General features: G+C 46.9%; 2 protein-coding genes across 7 annotated transcripts; both read left to right on the top strand.

The window, feature by feature from the left end:
- Positions 1 to 1,885: 1,885 nt before the first annotated feature.
- On the top strand, positions 1,886 to 13,375 carry Clk2 (CDC like kinase 2). 4 transcript variants are annotated; one of them, XM_005006157.3, is made up of 13 exons: positions 1,886 to 2,152; positions 4,414 to 4,583; positions 5,843 to 6,068; positions 6,744 to 6,828; positions 7,180 to 7,246; positions 7,430 to 7,546; positions 8,579 to 8,745; positions 9,654 to 9,748; positions 10,951 to 11,080; positions 11,179 to 11,261; positions 11,394 to 11,473; positions 11,638 to 11,728; positions 12,853 to 13,375. In XM_005006157.3, exons 2-13 carry the CDS (start codon positions 4,414 to 4,416, stop codon positions 13,036 to 13,038), a joined length of 1,497 nt encoding a protein of 498 aa, XP_005006214.1. In that variant the 5' UTR covers positions 1,886 to 2,152; the 3' UTR covers positions 13,039 to 13,375. The 4 variants fall into 4 exon arrangements, with proteins under 4 accessions (XP_005006214.1, XP_005006213.1, XP_003475658.1 ...); XM_005006156.3 differs by having other exon boundaries at positions 1,887 to 2,152; positions 6,741 to 6,828; XM_003475610.4 differs by having other exon boundaries at positions 1,889 to 2,152; positions 5,840 to 6,068.
- Positions 13,376 to 13,925: 550 nt separating this feature from the next.
- Scamp3 (secretory carrier membrane protein 3) lies at positions 13,926 to 19,437 on the top strand. Of its 3 annotated transcripts, none has more exons than XM_063250407.1 (9): positions 13,926 to 14,058; positions 14,594 to 14,716; positions 15,453 to 15,581; positions 15,669 to 15,789; positions 16,821 to 16,949; positions 17,786 to 17,945; positions 18,047 to 18,148; positions 18,635 to 18,752; positions 18,987 to 19,437. In XM_063250407.1, the coding sequence occupies exons 2-9, from the start codon at positions 14,711 to 14,713 to the stop codon at positions 19,131 to 19,133; spliced, it is 912 nt and encodes a 303-aa protein (XP_063106477.1). In that variant the 5' UTR covers positions 13,926 to 14,058; positions 14,594 to 14,710; the 3' UTR covers positions 19,134 to 19,437. The 3 variants fall into 3 exon arrangements, with proteins under 3 accessions (XP_063106477.1, XP_063106476.1, XP_003475427.2); XM_063250406.1 differs by lacking the exon at positions 13,926 to 14,058 and adding an exon at positions 14,065 to 14,259; XM_003475379.5 differs by lacking the exon at positions 13,926 to 14,058 and adding an exon at positions 14,065 to 14,259 and having other exon boundaries at positions 14,594 to 14,671.
- Positions 19,438 to 19,957: the final 520 nt, after the last annotated feature.

Below are 19,957 nucleotides of genomic sequence, written 5' to 3' on the forward strand. Positions count from 1 at the left end.
TCAGATTATTTTGTTTCACTTTCAGTTTCCTTTTGTTATTCTCAGGTTATTTTGTTTCCTTTTCAATTTTCCTTTCCCTCTCTTTCCTCTTTGCCTTGGTACTTGGGAATGAACCCAGGGCTACACCTCTAGCCCTTTAAATTTTTTTTTTTTTTTTTATCGGTACCAGCGATCGAACTCAGGACTGCCTCCTTGCAAGGCAGGTGCTTAAGCCGCTGAGCTAAATCCCCAGCCCCTAATTTTTTTTTTTTTTTTTTTTTTTTTTTACCGGTTCCCGGGATCAAACTCACGACCGCCTGCTCACAAGGCAGGTGCTTATGCCGCTGAGCTAAATCCCCAGCCCTTAGTTAATTAACTTGTTGTTTGGAAACAGTATCACTATGTAGTTCCAGCTGGTCTTGAACTCTAGGTGATCCTCCTACTTCAACCTCCAGAGTGCTGGGATAAGAGATGTGTGCCACTATGCCAGGCTGGTAGCTCAGTTCTTTCTCTACATCTCTCATTCTAGTTTGCTTAAAGATCTTGTTTTCATGTCCACGCTCTAAAGACCCCAAATAATCCAGCTGAGGGCCCTGATCTGTGGCGATGCCTGCATGAGTCTTGCTGAAGACCTAGAGCCCATGAAGATGACTTATGCAAGTCTGTTTTCAGGGATCTGTGCTGGGAGGGCTCAAAGGTCAGTGAGGAAAGCCAGAAAATCTGTGCCAGTGGGATAAAGGATCTGTGCCAGTAGGCTGAGGGATCTGCACGGGATCCAGGAAGTAACGCTCAAAGTAAGGACCAGAGCTCCCCGAAAAAGTGCCACAGCCATGCTCTGCTCCAAGGTCCTGAACTCCGCTGACAGTGAGAACAGTCAAGTTCATATCAGGAAAGGAGGCTCAACAAGCTCCTCTAGGAGAACCCACGGCAACAGGAGAACCAACAACCAGGAAAACCAATAACACCACTCTTCTCCAGTTTTCCCTTTTATGTTGGCAATCTTTAGGTGGGTCATCCAAATCTAGGACGAGGCTGGTTATTACAAGTTGACCACCAGTTGTCAATCCAACACAAGAAGTCATCCCGGGGTACATCAGTCAGTGGGAGTTCAGTTTCTTTTGTAATAAGGAAATGTTCAGGGCACCGTTTAGCCACCTTGGCTTTTCTCTTACAGGAAAATAAAAATTCACATTACAAAATCTTGTTTTCCTTTCTGTTAAGATTCAGTAAATGTATACTTAGTATTCATCACGTAAAGCACACAGAGGTAGTTTTCAAGTGATTCCCCTTCTTTGGTACTTCTACTCCCTTGTCCTTCCCATCTGTACACTCACCACACATAGATAACTTTAATTCAGAACCAAAAGTAGAAGCTTTTCTTTGCTGGGATTAGGTAAGTGAACTGTTTTGGCTTTGGCTTTTTTTGTAATGCCAGGGATCAAACTCATGACCTCGCATTTGCCAGGCAGGCGCTTATAACACTGAGCTAAATCCCCAGCCCCAGTAGGTACACGGTTTTTAAAAATAGGTATTTTCAGCCTATGCTATTGAATCAGACCCCAGCAAGTCTCACCATTCAGAATCACATTTGACGAACAAGGACATCTTGTGATACTTTTTTTCTTTCTTTTAAACCTTCAAAACTAAGCAAGCACAGATGCCTTAGGAAACATACAAGGATGAGGAATGATAGTTTAGGACAGAAGGCGATGTGCCCACTCCCTCCCTGCCCAAGAACTTCCGCACTAAGAACCTCCGGGTTGGGCCAGGCTTGCCCACGCCCCAGAACTACTGAGCACGTGGTGGCGCGGGCGGCCCTGGGGGCGGGGCCCAGGGGCAGGCTGGGAGGCGACGCAGGACGTACGCGCGTGCGTACGTGCTCGCTCACGGCGGCGGCGGCGGAGCGGAGAGGCCAGAGCCGGAGACCGAGCTGAAGATCGAGCCCCGGGCGGGGGCGGTGCGAACGGCGCCCAGCGGATCTTGGAGGCGGGGACGGAGCCGGGGCGGGCGGGATTGGAGCAGAGCCCGGGAACGGGTCGGGAGGGCCCAGGGTCCCGGGTTGGGGGGGTGGAGCCCCACTTCGTCTCCGCGGGGGTGCCGGGACTCCGGCCGCAGTGCCGCCGCCATCACGGACTTCCTGTGGGACAAGCGCACGGGCCTCGCCGCCAGAACGGTGAGCGCGCGGGCTGGGGAGCGCGGGGTCGCGCGGGAAGATGGCGACCGCGGGCGGGCGGGGACGGGACGGGATTGGGGGCAAGGAACCCGGGCGAGGTTGAAGGTGAGGAGGAGTGGGAGGTGAGGGGCCTGCCGTGGAGGTACCCAGGAAGACTAACCCAGGAAACTTAGGGAGAAAGCAGTAGGGGAAGGGCGGTGAGGTAGGAATAGGCGTGCTTCCGGAGATACAAAATAGCAGAATATTACTAGTTGGATCGGGGGTCCAGTCCAGGCCAGAGAAGTGTCACTTGGAGCATAATGAGAATTAGTTCTGAATTTCCTAAGGGGAGGAAAAGGTTCTGAAATGTAGACAGGTGGGTTAGGGGTGCTTTGTGGGAAAAAGACCTTTGAAGGACTTTGATGGCAGTATGTATGGAGTGAGATGGCGTTTATGTAGCTGTGCTAATCAAGGTTGCATTACCTGGGAGAGTCTTTCACTTCCATTCTTGATTTCCTGCCAGCACCGTTAGGCCAAGAATGCATCAAATGTCACCTTCCTCAATTTGAGGCCGTTGGGAAGAAGTATCCTGGAATGGCAGCCAGATGTTGGAGTTGTTAAAACTTGTGCACTCCTGGTCCTCCAAACTACTTAGCAAGACTTCTGTCCCAAGGCTTTTCATTTTGCCTCTCTCATCTCTTGGATTGGAACAATGATATCTCTGATGCATATTTTTTTATTCCTTGAAGGAAAAAGGCATTTGTGAATTGTGTCATTCCAATTCTCTTTATCGAAAGAGCCCAGTGTTTGGGGGCTGGGGATTTAGCTCAGCGGCATAAGCGCCTGCCTTGCAAGCAGGCAGTCGCGAGGTCGATCCCCGGTACCGATAAAAAAGAAAAAGACAAAAAGAAATTTAAAAAAAAGAGCCCAGTGTTTGGCCACGTAGTGCTGATTTTTTTTTTTTTTTCTTTTTGTGTTTTTTGAGACAGGATCTCGCTATTTGATTCAGGTTGGCCTTGGGTTTACTTTGTAGCCTTGGCTGGTCTTGAACTTGCAAAAGTCTGTCTGCCTCAGCCTCCTGAGTGCTGGGATTATAGGAGTGTGCTACCACGACTGGCAGTAGTGCTGATATTAACTAAAAATCAATTTTTCTTTAGTTTCTAAGCATAAGACAGGAGAGGCCAAATAGAAAAGTATAGTTTTGGCTGACTGTATTAAAACTTCTGATGAGAGCTGAGAATGTAGGAAAATCATAGAGCAGTTGCCTAGCATGCATTAGGCTCTGGGTTTGAGTCCCGAAGATTACAAAAAACTACACGTGGGAGATTTAGCCAGAGATATGAGAAATGATCCCTAAGACTTTCTATTGTTTGGTGTTTACCTGCTGTATGTAGAATTCTGAGAAACTGAAATCCAGTCCTTTGTCCAGGTGGTCTATTTGAGATTTAAGTATACTCTGTAAACTAAAGCTCTATTCTGTTGACTTTGAAAAAAATCAGAGTGGCACTGATGTGTAGCTTAGAGTATAACTGGGCTAAACAATGTGACAGTCTCCATCAACCATACAGTCTAACCTTTAAATCAGCCATGTCTCTGACCTAAGGGTGATTATAGAGCTATGTTTGAAGAAAATCAGATAGAGCAGCTGAACTGAGAAATTCTAAAGTTTCCAACTTACATTAGTAGGTTACTATATATTTCAAGAAAAAGGAATTATAAACACAAAGGAAGCCTGAGAAAATTGTATGTGTTAAAGAGAAAAGAGCAGGGGCTGGGGATTTAGCTCAGCGGCATAAGTGTCTGCCTTGCAAGCAGGCAGTTGTGAGTTCAATCCCCGGTACCGATAAAATCGAAAAAGACAAAAAAAAAAAAAGAAAAAGAAAAGAGCAGATAGCCAAGAATGGTGGCACATGCACTCAGGCAGCTGAGGCAGGAGAGTCCCCACTTCAAAACTAGCCTAAATGACTGGACATCATGGTGCACAACTGTAATGCCAGCACTCAGAAGGCTGAGGCAGGATTATTTCCAAAAGTGTGAGGCCATCCTGGGCTACATAGTGAGTGGAAGGCCATGAACTAAATATTGAAACCCTGACTCAGACCCCTTTCCCAAAGATTAAACTACTTAGCCGTTAAAAACCTAAACTACTTAGAGAGATCAAATCTCAAAAAAACAAGTCAAAATGTAAAAGAGCAGAAAGCAGTTTTGTACCATTGGAGTAATCTTTGTTTTGAGAAAACTTAGATCTTTCCCTGTTGTTTCTTTTTTCCTTTCCCTTCCAGATGCCTCATCCCCGAAGGTACCATTCCTCAGAGCGAGGCAGCCGGGGGAGTTACCATGAACACTATCGGAGCCGAAAGCATAAGCGACGAAGAAGTCGCTCCTGGTCTAGTAGTAGTGACCGTACACGGCGGCGCCGGCGAGAAGATAGCTACCATGTTCGTTCCCGGAGGTAAGATGTCTAGGAGAGAAATTGACTCTGGATGTTATGTATGGATTTGTTCAGCAAATACTTACTGGTTATGTGCTAAGAGCTCTGTATTGAGCTGTTGGCTCAAGGTGTTTTGCAGGTAGATGACAAGGGGAAGAGGTGTAGTTCAGTGGCAGGGCTTTTGCTTAGCATGCCTGGGCCTCTGGGTTTAATTCTTATCACTAGGGAAGGGAAAAGGATAGCACAATGAACCATTTTTACTGCAGTGTGATTATAAAGGAGGTTTGTGGGGCTGGGGATTTAGCTTAGCGGCATAAGCGCCTGCCTTGCAAGCAGGCAGTCCTGAGTTCGATCCCTGGTACCGATAAAAACAAAAAAGCCAAAAAAAAAAAAAGATAAAGGAGGTTTGTGCTTAGTAAATGGCTAAGGGTATACCCAGTGGGTCTGTTTGGGGTGGATGAGCATGTGAGTTGAGAGGAGACTTTTTTTTTATTTTAAATTTTTATTAGTCATGTTTCCAGTATATAATGATTGCATTCATCATGGAGAGTTGGTATGTATGTAATTTATCTCAATAATTTTTAGTTGCCTTTTCCTCCATGTCTTGGTCCCCTTCCCACTTACAAAAGTTGTGGGGTTTTTGGTATTGTCTTGTTTTGCAAAAGGTATTTTGAGACAAGTTCTTGCTTTATAGATCAGGTTGGCCTTGAACTCACAATCCTCCTGCCTCAAGCTCCTGAGTGCTAGGATTGCAGGTGCACCATACCACACCTGGCTTGGATTGCATGGCTTTATAATTTGGTGGCATGTTGAGTGGGAGGAATGTTTGGACTACAGCAACATTAGATTTCAGTTAAGACTACTAGAGAATGAACTGGCTTCTTGGTTGGTTATTTTATAAGAAAGAAGGATGTTGGGGCTGGGGATTTAGCTCAGCGGCATAAGCACCTGCCTTGCAAGCAGGCGGTCGTGAGTTCGATCCCTGCTACCGATAAAAATGAAAAAGACAAAAAGACAAAAAAAAAAAAAAAAAAAAAAACAGAGAGAAGGATGTGGCCCCAGAAGAAGTGGTTTTATGGGTGCCGTTTTAGAGGTTTAGACAACACAAAAGATGTGGAGAATTCTCTCTGCTTCCTTGCCTTACTTGTCTGGTCTTTTCAGTGTGACTGGAATGTCTGAGAAGTTTTTCTAGCTTGCTAGAGGCAAGTCTTTGTTCATGGTGTGGCAGGGAGCATGGTCTGAACTAATGTACCTAATAGGTGTTTGTTATCCAATAGCAGCTATGATGACCATTCGTCTGACCGGAGGGTGTATGACCGGAGATACTGTGGCAGCTACAGGCGCAATGACTACAGCCGGGATCGGGGAGAGGCCTACTATGACACAGACTATCGACATTCCTATGAATATCACCGGGAAAACAGTAGTTACCGCAGCCAGCGCAGCAGCCGGAGGAAGCACAGACGGCGGAGGAGGCGCAGCCGGACATTCAGCCGCTCATCTTCGGTGAGTGCCAGCTCAGACCCTCCTTCTTCCCACTCCCCCTGGAGCCCTGGTAAGTGAGAAGAATCCTTGTTCTAAACAGCCTTGGGGCATGAACGTGGAGGTGGGCACTGATTCTGATTCGGCCCACTCTTTTGGAAGCTCTCCAACTCTTGAAGGGCCGGGAACCTGCTTTGGAGCTGGATAGGCATGGAGGCTTTATGACCTCTCGTGCCCTCCCTGGCATGCTGGGCATATTGTGTTGGGAGCAGCTTCTCTGCCCCAGAGGTCTTCACTTGCTGAAGGAGACCTTGCTTGTAAACTGTGTTTTTCTTCCAAGCCCTGGGCTCTGTGCCCCCTCAACAGGCAAGCTTGGGTGGGAGCAAGGGGAGACTTGTGCCCATACTGAGGGTATTATGAAGAGCATGGGGTAGTGGGTGACACTGGCAACATCACTTTTCTGCTCTGCCCATACCTCTCCCTGTTCCCTTTTGGGTTTGAGGACTTGGGATTATGCGCCGCTCTCTCTTCTCACATCAATCCGTCTTACTGCATCTGACGTGTTCCCTTCCACTGTCCCCCATCATCGTCTGTCCCCCTGGCTGGGCGCCTGTGACCGGTGACCCCCCCACCCCGCCTCCCTCCGGCCCCCGCTCCGACACCTGGCTTGCTCCGATCCCCCCCGCCCCCCGACAGCAGCACAGCAGCCGGAGAGCCAAGAGTGTAGAGGACGACGCTGAGGGCCACCTCATCTACCACGTCGGGGACTGGCTACAAGAGCGATGTACAAGCCAAATCGTAACAATCCTATAGCCTGTAATGGTCCCATAGCCATCCTAATGTCCCGAGCCAACCCGTCACAGCCTCTTTTGCCTTTTCTCAGTGGTGTTGCTCATCTGGGTGGTTTGAGTTGCTGTTGAGAATTGACCTTTGTTGGCCACTCCCAGCTCTCATGGCCCCTGGGTTAAAGGTGGTGGGAATCATGCAGGGGTTTCTTCCCCTGTGACCATCTATATCTGTTCCCCTTACTTCATCTCCTAACCCCATATGTGATACACGTTTTCTTCTTCCAATTCAGCTCATTCCCCTTCTTTTTCTCCCTCCCTCTCCCCTACCCTCCTGTCTTTCATTGCAGATGAAATTGTTAGCACCTTAGGAGAGGGGACCTTTGGCCGAGTCGTACAGTGTGTCGACCATCGCAGGTAAACAGCAGCCTCCTTCCAATACCAAACCGCTAGGCACAGAGATGATGGGAATCAACTGGGACTCTTTTACTAATTAACAAAAGGCAGGATTTCTTAGTCCACACACAGCTCCCCCCCTTCAGCCTGGAATGTGCTTGAAAACCCAGTGAAAACTTCCTGTGCTCCATTTTGAACCTACAGGGGTGGGGCTCGAGTTGCCCTGAAGATCATTAAGAATGTGGAAAAGTACAAGGAAGCAGCTCGACTTGAAATTAATGTGCTAGAAAAAATCAATGAGAAAGACCCTGACAACAAAAAGTAAGCAAGCAAAGGAGTGTGTGGGGTGGCTGAGAGCCTCCACCCTGCTCAGGGACACTCCGGACTGGGCTTAGACAGGTGGGGAGTCTAGACTTTCTCATCCATTCATCTTTTATTTATCATCTTAGAGTAGTAAAACGTGAGGGTAGGCAGGGAGGGCCTGTGAGGTTTTCTAAAGCATCCCTCTTGTTTTCAGGACAGTTAATTGTTCTGCAATTTGGCCCCAGCTTAGCTCAGTTTCTGTTGAGCTATACCCTAGAATTGGTCCTGGGACTCAGCATTATATCCCTCCCCCAGCATTATAATATCTTTATCAAAAGATGAAGTATTGTTGGGCTGGAGATGTAGGTCAGTGGTAGATCTCTTCCCTAAGAGGCATGAGGTCCTGGGTTCAATACCCACTACTGAAAAAAACCTGCATTTAACTTAATATTGTACTATGCTGATGATGCTACATTTATATGTTAATGTTTTACATACATTCACAGGGCAAAAATAGAGAGCATTAAAGACAAAAAGGAAATAGGGATAAATATGGGCAAAACTGTGACAGATGGTGAGTCGATTCAGGGGATGGGGTTGGGATTTAGAAGTGACACTTGATAATTTAGGGACTATATTGGTTGGAGCTTGGCATTCAACAGCACTTCAGCAAGTATGCAAGAAAAGTTTGAGCCAGGCGTGGTGGCTCACGTCTGTAATCCCAGCACTCGGGAGGCTGAGGTGGGAGGATCGTTGGGAGTTCGAGACCAACCTGGGCAACAAAGTGAGCTCAAGACCAGCCTGAACTGCATAGTGAGACCCCATCTCAAAAAAAGACAAAAAAAAAAAAAAAAAAAAGTTTGGAAGACCGGCAGGTAGGGACTTGCCAGCAAGGCTGTTTTCTAGCTGAACTGAATTTTGTTAGTAATGTTAGCTGGCATATTTCTATACAAGCACATGGAATCAACAATTATGCAGTCCCTCCTTTTGGAGGGGTGACGGGCAGAGGAAGCTCATCAGATGTCCCCTTCCCTCCATCTCTCTTCCCAGCCTCTGTGTCCAGATGTTTGACTGGTTTGACTACCATGGCCACATGTGTATCTCCTTTGAGCTTCTGGGCCTTAGCACCTTCGATTTCCTCAAAGACAACAACTACCTGCCCTACCCCATCCACCAAGTGCGCCACATGGCCTTCCAGCTGTGCCAGGCCGTCAAGTGTGAGTGTGGTGGTCCGAGCTGGACTTTGGGGCAACCCCTCCCTTCACTAGATCTCTTCTGTCCCAGTTATGGACATGGTGAAGCCCCTAAGCAGTTAACTCAGGATAACTTATCGTCACAACTCTTTTTTGATTTTCACTTAATTTCTGTAGCTTATGGCCATACTACCCTGAATCCACCAGATCTTATCACCTGGTTTAATTCCTTAGTGAAGTTGTTCACAATCACTGATTGCTCTTATTCCACACTCAACCTAAAGGGAACTGGGAGAGATCAAAGGACTTAGTTTTTTCTTCTCTCCTTATATTGAGAAAGTGTTAGATAGCAAACACAAAAACACAGAAAGACAATCCCAGCACTCAGGAGACTGAGGCAAAAAGATTACCTGCAAGTTCAAGGACAGCAGGCTTCAAAGTTAGTTTGAGGCCAGCCTAAACTCCATAGTGGCACCCTATATTAAAAAAAAAAAAAATTTTCCCCCCATTGGCTAAAGGTTACATATGTCTGAGATGAGATGCTCTCTTTGCAGCAAAGCAGATGGAAATGTGTAGTAGTTCAGCTAAAAGGCCAGGTAGAAAAATCTCACAATTCATAGTTCCTTTGAGTCTTCCCAGCTGTTTGACAGAACTTAGTCTGCAGAATGTCAGATATACATGTCATGTCAGAGTCAATATAAGTTAGCACATGTACCATACTTTTTTGTATCAGTTGAGATACATATGTATCTTACATTAGTTAAGAGCAGGGTTTAGAGCAGGCATTTCATTTAGTTGTAGAGCAGAAAGCAGCTCTAATAATTAGGGATTTGATCAGCACCAGCTTACATTGGGTTGCTAGCTTGGGGTGAGCTGCTGCCAGTAAGCTCTAGCAATCTGAAGCAAGCCTGACTTGGGATTTTCCCCTACAGTCCTTCATGATAACAAGTTGACACATACGGACCTCAAGCCTGAAAATATTCTATTTGTGAATTCAGACTATGAGCTCACCTACAACCTGGAGAAGGTAAGATGGATAGATCTGCTGTTTGGCCCTGGTGGACCATTTGATTTTGTTCTTTCTGTTCTCCATTATGTCTGTTCAGCATTTTGTGTGTCTGGCTGTAACTGGGTAATGCCAGAATACTAGAATAGGTTGAAAGAGAAAGTTTTAAGAAGACTTTAATTGGTAGAAGACTTGAAAAAGGATTTCCAGTGGAGCAAAAAAGCACACATACCCCTACCCCCAGTTTATATAAGGCATATATTTCTGTGAGGTAGGAAAGCCCAATTCTGTGACTGGAAATAATGGCAAGATCTCACGGCTAAATACTTTCTGTAACTCTAAGCTTTTGCTACATGTTAACATATTTAAAAAAAAACTGTACCATCTGGCCCTGGTGGTACGCACCTGTAATCCCAGTACTCAGGAGGCTGAGGCACAAGGATCACAGCAAGTTTGAGGGCAGCCTAAGGCTCCCTAGTGAGTTCAAAGCCAGCCTGAATTACACAGTAAGACTGTCTTGGGGCCGGGGTTTAGCTCAGCTGTATAAGCGCCTGCCTGCCAAGCGAAAGGTCATGAGTTCGATCCCTGGTACCCAAAAAAAAAGAAAGAAAAAAACAGAAAAAGCACATCATCAGTTAGATATAGTTTTCTCATGTTTATAGACTTGCATACTACACCATAATCATGGTTCTCTTCCATGCCCACTGTTAAAAAATACGTTTTCTTTTTTTGGTGCTGCAGGTTATACTTACAACCTCAAGTTTGGCAAGCAGGCACTTAATGCCACTGAGCTAAACCCCTGGCCCCAAAAATACTATTCTTAAGTCAGGAGATTTTCCAGAGTGTGTGGCAGGGAGCAGGCTAGAGCTGCTTTTATTTATTTATTTTTGGTACAGGGGATCAGACTCAAAACCTTGTGCTTACCAGGCAGGCAGTCATGTGGTTACCAAGCAGGCATTCATGTGAGCTATATCCCCAGCAATTTTTAAATGTGGTACTGGGAATTGAACCCAGGACCTCTGTAGTGAGCTACGTCCTGAACCCTTTTCTTACGTTGTGTTTTGAGACAGGGTCTCACTAGGTTGCCCTGGCTTGGGTTATATAGACTTGTAGCACTACACCTGGCATCAGATGCTTTTTTAAGGCTCTGAAGCACTGTGGAGAATAGTGGTAGAATCCTATTCTGTGGTACAGAGATTCATCACTTTCTACTTTGTTCCTAGAAGCGAGATGAACGCAGTGTAAAGAGCACAGCTGTGCGGGTAGTAGATTTTGGCAGTGCTACCTTTGACCATGAGCATCATAGCACCATTGTCTCCACTCGCCACTACCGAGCACCAGAGGTCATCCTTGGTAAGGAAGTGAAGACTGTCTTAAGTAATATAACACGGTGTGGTAAACATAGGGTCCTCTAGCCCTTACAATACTTGTTCCCTCCTGTTCCTACCCAGAGTTGGGCTGGTCACAGCCCTGTGACGTATGGAGTATAGGCTGCATCATCTTTGAGTACTATGTTGGCTTCACTCTCTTTCAGGTAAGTGGAAAGGGGTCTTGACCATCTGGCTTTCATCTGCCTGGTTTTCTTGGTTACGCTGGGAACCTGCCTGCACACTCCTCCACATCCCTTTTCAGTTCCATAGTCATAATTGGTCTTCTTGTTTCCCAGACTCATGACAACAGGGAGCATCTAGCCATGATGGAAAGGATCTTGGGTCCCATCCCTTCTCGGATGATTCGAAAAACGAGGTAAACCTTGAGTGGAAGGGACTTACATGTTTTCCTTTTCTTTCCAAAGAACTGATTTTTCACATCATCTTCTTTTGTTCTATACTGCCCCACCTACACTTTCATATGGAGAAAAAAGAGAATTATGTTTTAACCTTCTGATTTTTCAACCTCCCCTTCTCTAGAAAGCAGAAATATTTTTACCGTGGTCGCCTGGATTGGGATGAGAACACATCAGCTGGGCGTTACGTTCGTGAGAACTGCAAACCACTTCGGGTGAGCCAGGCAGGGACAAATAGTGCCCAATATCCAGAGGTCACTTCCTTCTTAAGGTAGTTTGCCCTGGGAATGCACTGCACAAGTGGAGGGCTAGGAATAGAGGGGAGCAAAAATGAAGGAAGACATCTTGTGATAGACATAATGGCACACACCTGTAATCTCAGCATTAGGGAGGTTGAGGAAGGAGGATCGTCATGAGTTTAAAGTCCAGTCTCAAACAATCAAACAAAACAAAAAACCTTTGGTTAGTAAAGAACAAATAGGGACTAGTTTGTAAAGGTAAGGAGGTTAAACCTTGACAACTAGAGAGAACAAAGCAGTATCCTGGATTCTTTAGGTTAGACAGAAAAGAATAAATTACCATTTAAAGATTTTACCATTTGAAGATGTTATGTTTTATTGAGAAGCTATGGAAGACTCATGAAGTTGACAAGAATTACAAGTAGAAAAACCTTCAAAGAGTATGAAAGAGTAATTGTGCTAGTAGAAAGGTGGGTTGAACTGTAATATGGAAACTATTGGGGTAGGTATGGTGGCACAGACTTGTAATCTCAGCACTTTTAGTGCTGACACTGGAGGACTGCAAGTTAGAGCTTAGTCGGGGTGACTTGGTGAGACCCTGTCTTAGAAGGGCTGGAAGGGCCAGGGATGTAGGTTGTGGTGTAAGTACCTGCCTGGCAAGTGCAAGGTCCTGAGTTTCATTCCAAGTACCAAAAAAAGGGCCAGGAAGCTGGCATGAGGGCACATGTCTGTAATCCCAGCATTTGGGCAGCTAGGCAGGAGGATCAACACAAGTAAATTCAAGGCCAGCCTACAGTATACATTGAGACCCTGTCTCAGACAAAAAAAAAGGGAGTTGGGAGTATAACTCAGCTGCACAAGTGCTTGTGTGGCTAGTGCAAGGTTGTAAGTTTGATTCCTGGTACCAAAATCAACAACAAAACAAGGGTGAGGGATGTAATTCAGTGCAGAAGTGCCTGGATTCAGTCCTCAGTCCCAAAAGAAAAACATTGGTCATGGCTTGGTTCTGGTAAGCCAGCAGTCAGAATGGAGGTGGAACCTTAAGGAAGGCAGGGTTTCTAAGCATCCTCCTTCACCTCTTTCCTGCCCTCCTTCACCAGCGGTATCTGACCTCAGAGGCAGAGGAACACCACCAGCTCTTCGATCTGATTGAAAGCATGCTAGAATATGAACCTGCTAAGCGGCTGACTTTGGGTGAAGCCCTTCAGCATCCTTTCTTCGCTCGCCTTCGGGCTGAGCCACCCAACACCAAGCTATGGGACTCCAGTCGGGATATCAGTCGGTGACGATCAGGCTCTGGGCCCCTCTGCAGCTCTTTCAGCAGTGGGTGTCCAGTCAAGGACACTGGTGCTTTTTTATATACAAGAACAGAGCCAGAGCTTATGCCCTCTGGCTCTCTATACACCTGTGAATATGTGAAATAGTGTAAATATGACAGAACTTGTACCTATCACTTCAGCCCCTGCCTTGTACATAATGCTTTTCATCCACACTTCTTGCCCTTGCCTGCCCCCTCACGTGGAGTTGGATGGGGGTGGAGTGAGGTAACCAGGTGGCATCTACCCCATGTTTTATAAGGAATTTTGTACAGTCTTTGTGAAATAAATGACGTGCTTCATCTGACCTCCCCCTCCCAAGGAGTTTTAGGTTGGGGAAACGGGTGGGGGAGTGACACTGGCAGCCTCCCAAAGTTCCGGTATAAAGAGAGTTAATCTTGCCATCCAGAATCTTGGTCATGGCCAAGCAGAGTATCTTCGAGTTGTGAGCAGAGGGTGGAAGAGCATTTCTTGGGGATTAAAATGGGGACAAGTTACAAGGTGGCAGTTCTCTGATACAGAGTAACTAGGGTTGGGAAAGGTCTGATTGTAGCCAGTAGGTACCTTCTCTACCCCCTGGGTGTAGTCAAAACTTGGAATGGGTATTTCAGTTGTGCAAGGGTTAGGTACTGCAAAAAAAAGGTCAAAACCTGCTCAACTGGGCTGGGAGCTTAGTTCGGTGGCAGGAGCGTCTTACTTGGCAAATGCAAGGTTGTCAGTTCAAACCCCGTACCAAAAAAAAAAGTTCAATTTGGGCTTCCAGCCTTTTGCTGCAACCAAGTACAAGGCTCCCAGTCAGACGGATGGCCGGAGTTGTAGCGCGAGGCCACCTGGGAAATGTAGTTCGCTGTGGGAGAGAAATCACGTGAGGGAAGAGGCAGAGCTGTGGACGCCGAGTCGAAAGTGTCACGTGAGATACTTCCGTCTTTGCTTTTGGTCAAGGCGCAGGCGCATCCCGATGCTGCTGCGGGGATCCTTAAAACCCTTCCGGTCAGTTCAGCCAATCCGTGCACAGAAGAACTGGGCGGACCAAGAGGAGCGGTGGGAGCTCAGGGCCACCGCTGCCGCCACTGCCGCGGCAGGGGCTTGTAAGGGCAGGGGGCGGCTGATCCCGCAGTAACAAACATGGCCCAGAACCGAGAAGGCGGAAACCCGTTCGCCGAGTCTGGCGAGCTGGACAACCCCTTTCAGGTGATGTGCGCCGGCCTCCTTTGGTCAGGTTGATTCTTCCCGGTTCCGTAGGGTCGGGCTAACTTGTGTGCCCGCTCGTGACATTTGATCTGGGGAAGTGCCGCCACGTGGGGGTGACGGTGGTTCTAGACGAGTGAATACTTGGCGGAGGATGACCCTGCCCTGTTATGAACTGGTAGTAACAATGTAGCGGTGGCCGACGAACTTGAAGTTGATGTTGGGGCAGCATCACGGCTCTGAAGGGGTAGTACTTGGAGCCACGGGTATTTTAGGAAAGATCCTGAGGAGTTTCCCCGGCCCCGAGTGCCATCTGAGCAGGAATCTCTATCCTTAGGATCCAGCTGTGATCCAGCACCGGCCGAGCCCGCAGTATGCCACGCTTGATGTATACAACCCTTTCGAGACCCGGGAGGTGAGCTGCTGGAGACCACAGGATCAAGAAGGGCAGAGTATGACAGTGAGCTCTGTCTTTGGGGGGACAGGGGACTTCGCTGCATGGAGAAAATAGAAAGCATTGTAGTCTTAACTCCCTGAAAGACATCAGTCCGCCATAGATAGATTCCTGATTCTTTGAGTAGTCTTGGAAGGAACTGGAGTCTGGTAGGACCTGAACCAGGCAGCTATCTGGAAACACTTTTTTTTTTTTTTTTTTTTCCTTTTCTTTTTGGGTACGCTGAGTTGAACTCACGACCTCATATTTGTTAGGCAAGTACTAATCTCAGTGATCGATATCCCCAGCCCCTTGGAAACACTTGAAGGTTAGGGCTGTGACTCAGTGGTAGAGTTCTTGCCTTGCATGAACAAGGCCCTACATTCCATCCCCAGCACCACAGAAAAGAAGAAAAATAATGATTGGGGCTGCTTAGGGTTGAGGAAAATGTGGTTAGGTGTTCAGTTAGAAAGTAAGGATGTGGAAAACTAGACTGTTCCACTGGATAGAAAATAGTTTAATGGATGTGTAGGTCAGTATGTACTTTGAGTGCTTGATGAACTTACTATGACAGGTGTGCAGGGATGTTGCACATCATAAGAGTTTTTAAACATATACAGAACACAAGTGTTAGCTTACTAGCAACTAAAAGAAGAGCTGCTGCCCTCCTTAATGAATCCTGGTACTAAAAGATTTTCAAGTAGGCTCTAGATTTCTGTGTTTCGAGACACCAGATGATCTCCAAGACCTTTTTTTCCAACAGCCAGCGCCAGCTTATGAACCTTCTGCTCCTGCCTCTGTCCCTGCTCCCGCCCCCTCAGCTCCTTCCTTACAGTCTTCACGAAAGCTCAGCCCCACAGAACCCAAGAACTATGGCTCCTACAGCACTCAGGTATGAGGTGTTTGTGTAGGCAAGGACAGGGAGAGGGATGAAGCCGGGGGCCCAGGCCTTACATCTCCCTCTCTTCATGCTGGGTAGGCCTCAGCTGCTGCAGCCACGGCTGAGCTGCTAAAGAAGCAGGAGGAACTCAACCGGAAAGCAGAAGAGCTGGACCGCAGGGAGCGAGAGCTGCAGCATGTTGCCCTGGGGGGCACAGCCAGTGAGTAGGATCTGATAGATGAGCAAGAGTGTCTGATGTCTTGGAAAGAGCAAATAAAACGCCTTAAGAGAATGGGCCCTGCAACTTATTTAATCTCTTTTTTTAATTTTTTTTTTCCTAGGGGCTGGAGGTTTAGCTCAGCGGCATAAACACCTGTCTTGCAAGCAGGCGGTCGTGAGTTTGATCCCTGGTACCGATAAAAATGAAAAAGACCAAAAAAAAAAATTTTTTTTTTCTGTGCTGGTATTGAACCTTGGGCCTTATAGCACCTCACCACGTAGTCACAACCCTAGCCCCTTGGGTACTTAATCTTAAATGCCTTGATTTTCTTATTTCTTTTTTTTTTTTTTTTTTTTTTTTTTGTCTTTTTGAGACAGGGTCTCGCTATGCAGTTCAGGCTGACCTTGGGCTTACTGTGTAGCCCAGGCTGGTCTCAAACTTGTAAATATCCTTCTACCTCAGCCTCCCAAATGTTGGGATTATAGGAGTGTGCCACCAGGAGTGTGCCACCTTGTCTGGCGATTTTCTTTTTTTTTTTTGTCTTTTTCCTTTTTATTGGTACCAGGGATCGAACTCACAACTGCCTGCTTGCAAGGCAGGTGCTTATGCCGCTGAGCTAAATCCCCAGCCCCCAATTATCTTATTTTTAAAACGAGAATAACATTTGTATCTGACATGATTATTGTGAGGGTTAAACAAAACTGTGTGTGACATACTTGGCACAATTACTTGTTTATTTTTTTGAGATGGGTCTCACTATTCAGTTCATGCTGGTGTTGAATTTATGGCAATCCTCCTACCTCAGCCTTTTAAGTGCTGAGATTACAGGATGCGCCATCACACTTGGTGGCATAATGTTTAGATGTTGGAAATGTTGTAGTAATAAACATTTTGGTACTATTACTTTTTAACTTGTCCTTGTCTCTGAAGATCCAGGATTGAAAGGACTTGAGGGTAGAAGGAAGAGGAAGTAATCCCCTAGTCGGTCTTTGCCTTACTACTGGGGTCTTCCTGTTCTCTGTGCCTTACAGCTCGACAGAACAATTGGCCCCCTCTACCTTCATTTTGCCCAGTCCAGCCCTGCTTTTTCCAAGATATCTCCATGGAGATTCCCCAAGAATTTCAGAAGACAGTATCCACCATGTACTACCTCTGGATGTGTAAGTAGTGAGAAGCCTTTTGAAGGAAGTTACAGGTAGATCTCTTAGTGCCCTGGAGTTCCATTCACTGAGAACCAAACATTTCATTTCTCCTCAGCATTTGAGAACAAGGGTAATATCTCCAGGAGTTACTGTGTTACTCTTTTGATTATATTTAGGACTTCTTTGAAACTGTTAATCTGTTAACTAGCCTGCTACCAATTGTATGTTCTTTCCTCTTCTTTTGCATTTGTTCTTGTGCATAAATATATGCTGAGTTTTTTTTTTCTTTTTTTGGTGGTGCTATGATTTGAACCCAGAGCCTCATGCATGGTAGGCAAGTGCCTTACTACTGAACTATATTCCTTGAGCTTTTCTTATTTTGCAACATAGAGTGTTGCTAAGTTGCTCAAACTGGCTTTGAGTTTGTCATCTTCCTGCCTCAGTCTCTCTAGTAGTTGGGAGTACAACCATACTGCTGGGTTGTATTCTGAGTTTTTTAAAAGTCTGCAAGGACCCAGGTACAGTGGTATATATTTGTCATCTTAGTTCTCAGGAGGCTGGGGCAGGACGATTACAAATTCTGGGCCAGTTTGAGCAACTTAGTGAAACCTGGTCTCAAAAAATAAAAACAAAAACAAAACTAGCTCCACAAAGAAACGTATAAATAAACGTCTTTGTGAAGAAGTCAGAGGAAATGAGATTTGCTTGCTGTGTGTTCCTTGTTGACTTGATCCATGAAGGTAGAAGCTGTCTTCCTTTGTTTGTGATGATCCACTTGTTGAGAACTGCGAATAGGGGAAAGAGGCTTTGCTCCAGTCCAGAAGCCCCAGTCACATTGTCCCTGTGCCCCATAGGCAGCACTGCGGCTCTTCTCCTGAACTTCCTCGCCTGCCTGGCCAGCTTCTGTGTGGATACCAACAGTGGCTCGGGCTTTGGGCTTTCTCTGCTCTGGGTCCTCCTTTTTACTCCCTGCTCCTTCGTGTGCTGGTACCGCCCCATGTATAAGGCTTTCCGGTAAGTGGAGGAGGGGGTGATGTGGGGCCTGTGTTAGGCCCCATACCTGCTCCTCTAGTCCTAATTTTTCTCCCACCCTCCCCATATTTTTCTCTTTACAGGAGTGATAGTTCATTCAATTTCTTCGTTTTTTTCTTCATTTTCTTCGCCCAGAATGTGCTCTTTGTCCTCCAAGCCATTGGCATCCCAGGTTGGGGGTTCAGGTCCGTGAGGCTCGCAGTCCACCATCTCCCCTCCCTGCTACTCTTCTAGACCAAGCCAGTACTGGTTACTGTGGTAGGGGTTGTTCAAAGAAAGGGGGTGTGTTTTTTCCTTGGGACGTGTTACTTTAAGGAGAGGGAGGATATGCTTATCGAATGAGAGTCCAGCTGACACTGGGCAGGCAGAGATTGAGGTAAAGAAGGCATGTGGTCCATCAAGAAGTCTTCATAGAGGAGGCATATGTGACAATGAGTGAAGAGAGGAGTCTGTTTGGATGGAAGAGAGCTACAAGAACTTGGAGATCTGGGAACTAAAGGTTCAGAAACTGAAATTAAACTGAAGAGTGGATGTAATGGGGATTGTGGTTTGTATAATGCTACCAGACTGGTAGGGGTGGGAATAGGGCATGTTTGTGATATACCTGTGGAGAAGCTGGGACAGCAGAGACCCAGCTCCAAGCCACCCCTTCTCACATGTGCCTTTCACAGTGGCTGGATCTCTGCTTTGTCAGCACTGAAGATCAACACTGCCGTAACTGTACTCATGCTGCTGGTTGCCCTGCTCTTCACTGGCATCGCTGTGCTGGGAATTGTGATGCTGAAGCGGGTGAGGGGCTGTGTGGGAGGTTGGGCCAGGAGGGTGAGATCATGGGTCCCAAGGGGCCACAGTGGAACATTTAAGAGAATTCTCAGCTAATGGATCTCTGGGCACTGTATGAGTGCGTATGTGCTTCCAGAGATGGTCAGGCCCAAGAGGCAGCAGGCTGGGAGTGGCCTTGGAGTTGGGTGGGTGGGGTAGCACTGGCTGCACTTAGCTGTAACATCTGCCCTCTTCTTGCAGATCCACTCCTTATATCGACGCACAGGTGCCAGCTTTCAGAAAGCCCAACAAGAATTTGCTGCTGGTGTCTTTTCCAACCCAGCAGTGCGAACCGCAGCTGCCAATGCAGCTGCTGGGGCTGCTGAAAATGCCTTCCGGGGGCCATGATTCCTGACTGGGATGTCCTGGCCCTGCCTCTTGCAAGAGCTGACACAGCCCCTATCCCTGAGGTCTCTGGGACTGGGGAGACATCACTGGTTGATGGCTTCTTTATAATGCCCCCAAATTCACAGCCATGACCGCTGAACCTGATGTAGGGATTCCAGGAGGCCACTGTGACCCCTGTCACTCCTTGGCCTTCCTCTCCTCAGACAACACTGCTGCCATCACTCTTACACTCTGACCCAGCTTCCCTCTGCTGTGCCAAGGCCATTGCTTCAGTTATTTAAATAAAAAGAAAGTGAAACTGGAATTCAACCATTTCCTGAGTTTTTACTGGAATGTAGGCCTTTTGTTTTTCTTTTCAAGTACCTGGGAATTGAACCCATTTGTTTGCAGATACTGAATCCAACTCTTGCTAAATCACTAAGTTGCCCATGCTAGGGTCAAACTTGTGATCCTGTAATTTATATATGCTTTGAGAGAAAGCAAACTGAAGGGACTGTGGTGGAGGTAGTTTGAAGGCTTTCCAGGGAAAGGTGGGACCATGCTCAAGTATAAACAGCATGTTGGGGCGGGAGAGGGGAGCATCGTCCCTGTGGCTGGGGCAGGACATCCATAATTGGGGGTGGAGACGCCAGGACACCAGCGAACCAATCCCTCCATTAAAGACAAGGAAGAACCTGATACTTCTGGGAACTGCAGCCGGGAGCCTGTGAGGCTAGGCTGGGCGCAGGCGGGTACAGAAGGTAGAGCTGGCAGCGCCGCCAGGGTCGGGATAAAACTAGGTTGCATGGCGCCTAGTCCTGTGCTCCGCCCCAGGTTTGAGTCCA

The sequence above is a fragment of the Cavia porcellus genome, unplaced genomic scaffold (assembly GCF_034190915.1).
Source record: "Cavia porcellus strain 051 isolate PalLab524CR breed Dunkin Hartley unplaced genomic scaffold, mCavPor4.1 scaffold_6, whole genome shotgun sequence".
NCBI classification, from domain to species: domain Eukaryota; kingdom Metazoa; phylum Chordata; class Mammalia; order Rodentia; family Caviidae; genus Cavia; species Cavia porcellus.

What these genes read in the sequence shown, in the direction of transcription:
- Scamp3 (XM_063250406.1), top strand. Translation starts at nt 14,194, where the DNA reads ATGGCCCAGAACCGAGAAGGCGGAAACCCGTTCGCCGAGTCTGGCGAG. An exon ending in ATGGCTCCTACAGCACTCAG is followed by an intron (nt 15,582 to 15,668) that starts GTATGAGGTGTT and finishes CATGCTGGGTAG; the next exon opens with GCCTCAGCTGCTGCAGCCAC. An exon ending in GAATTGTGATGCTGAAGCGG is followed by an intron (nt 18,753 to 18,986) that starts GTGAGGGGCTGT and finishes CTCTTCTTGCAG; the next exon opens with ATCCACTCCTTATATCGACG.
- Clk2 (XM_005006155.3), top strand. Translation starts at nt 4,414, where the DNA reads ATGCCTCATCCCCGAAGGTACCATTCCTCAGAGCGAGGCAGCCGGGGG. An exon ending in CAGTGTGTCGACCATCGCAG is followed by an intron (nt 7,247 to 7,429) that starts GTAAACAGCAGC and finishes TTGAACCTACAG; the next exon opens with GGGTGGGGCTCGAGTTGCCC. An exon ending in TCACCTACAACCTGGAGAAG is followed by an intron (nt 9,749 to 10,950) that starts GTAAGATGGATA and finishes CTTTGTTCCTAG; the next exon opens with AAGCGAGATGAACGCAGTGT.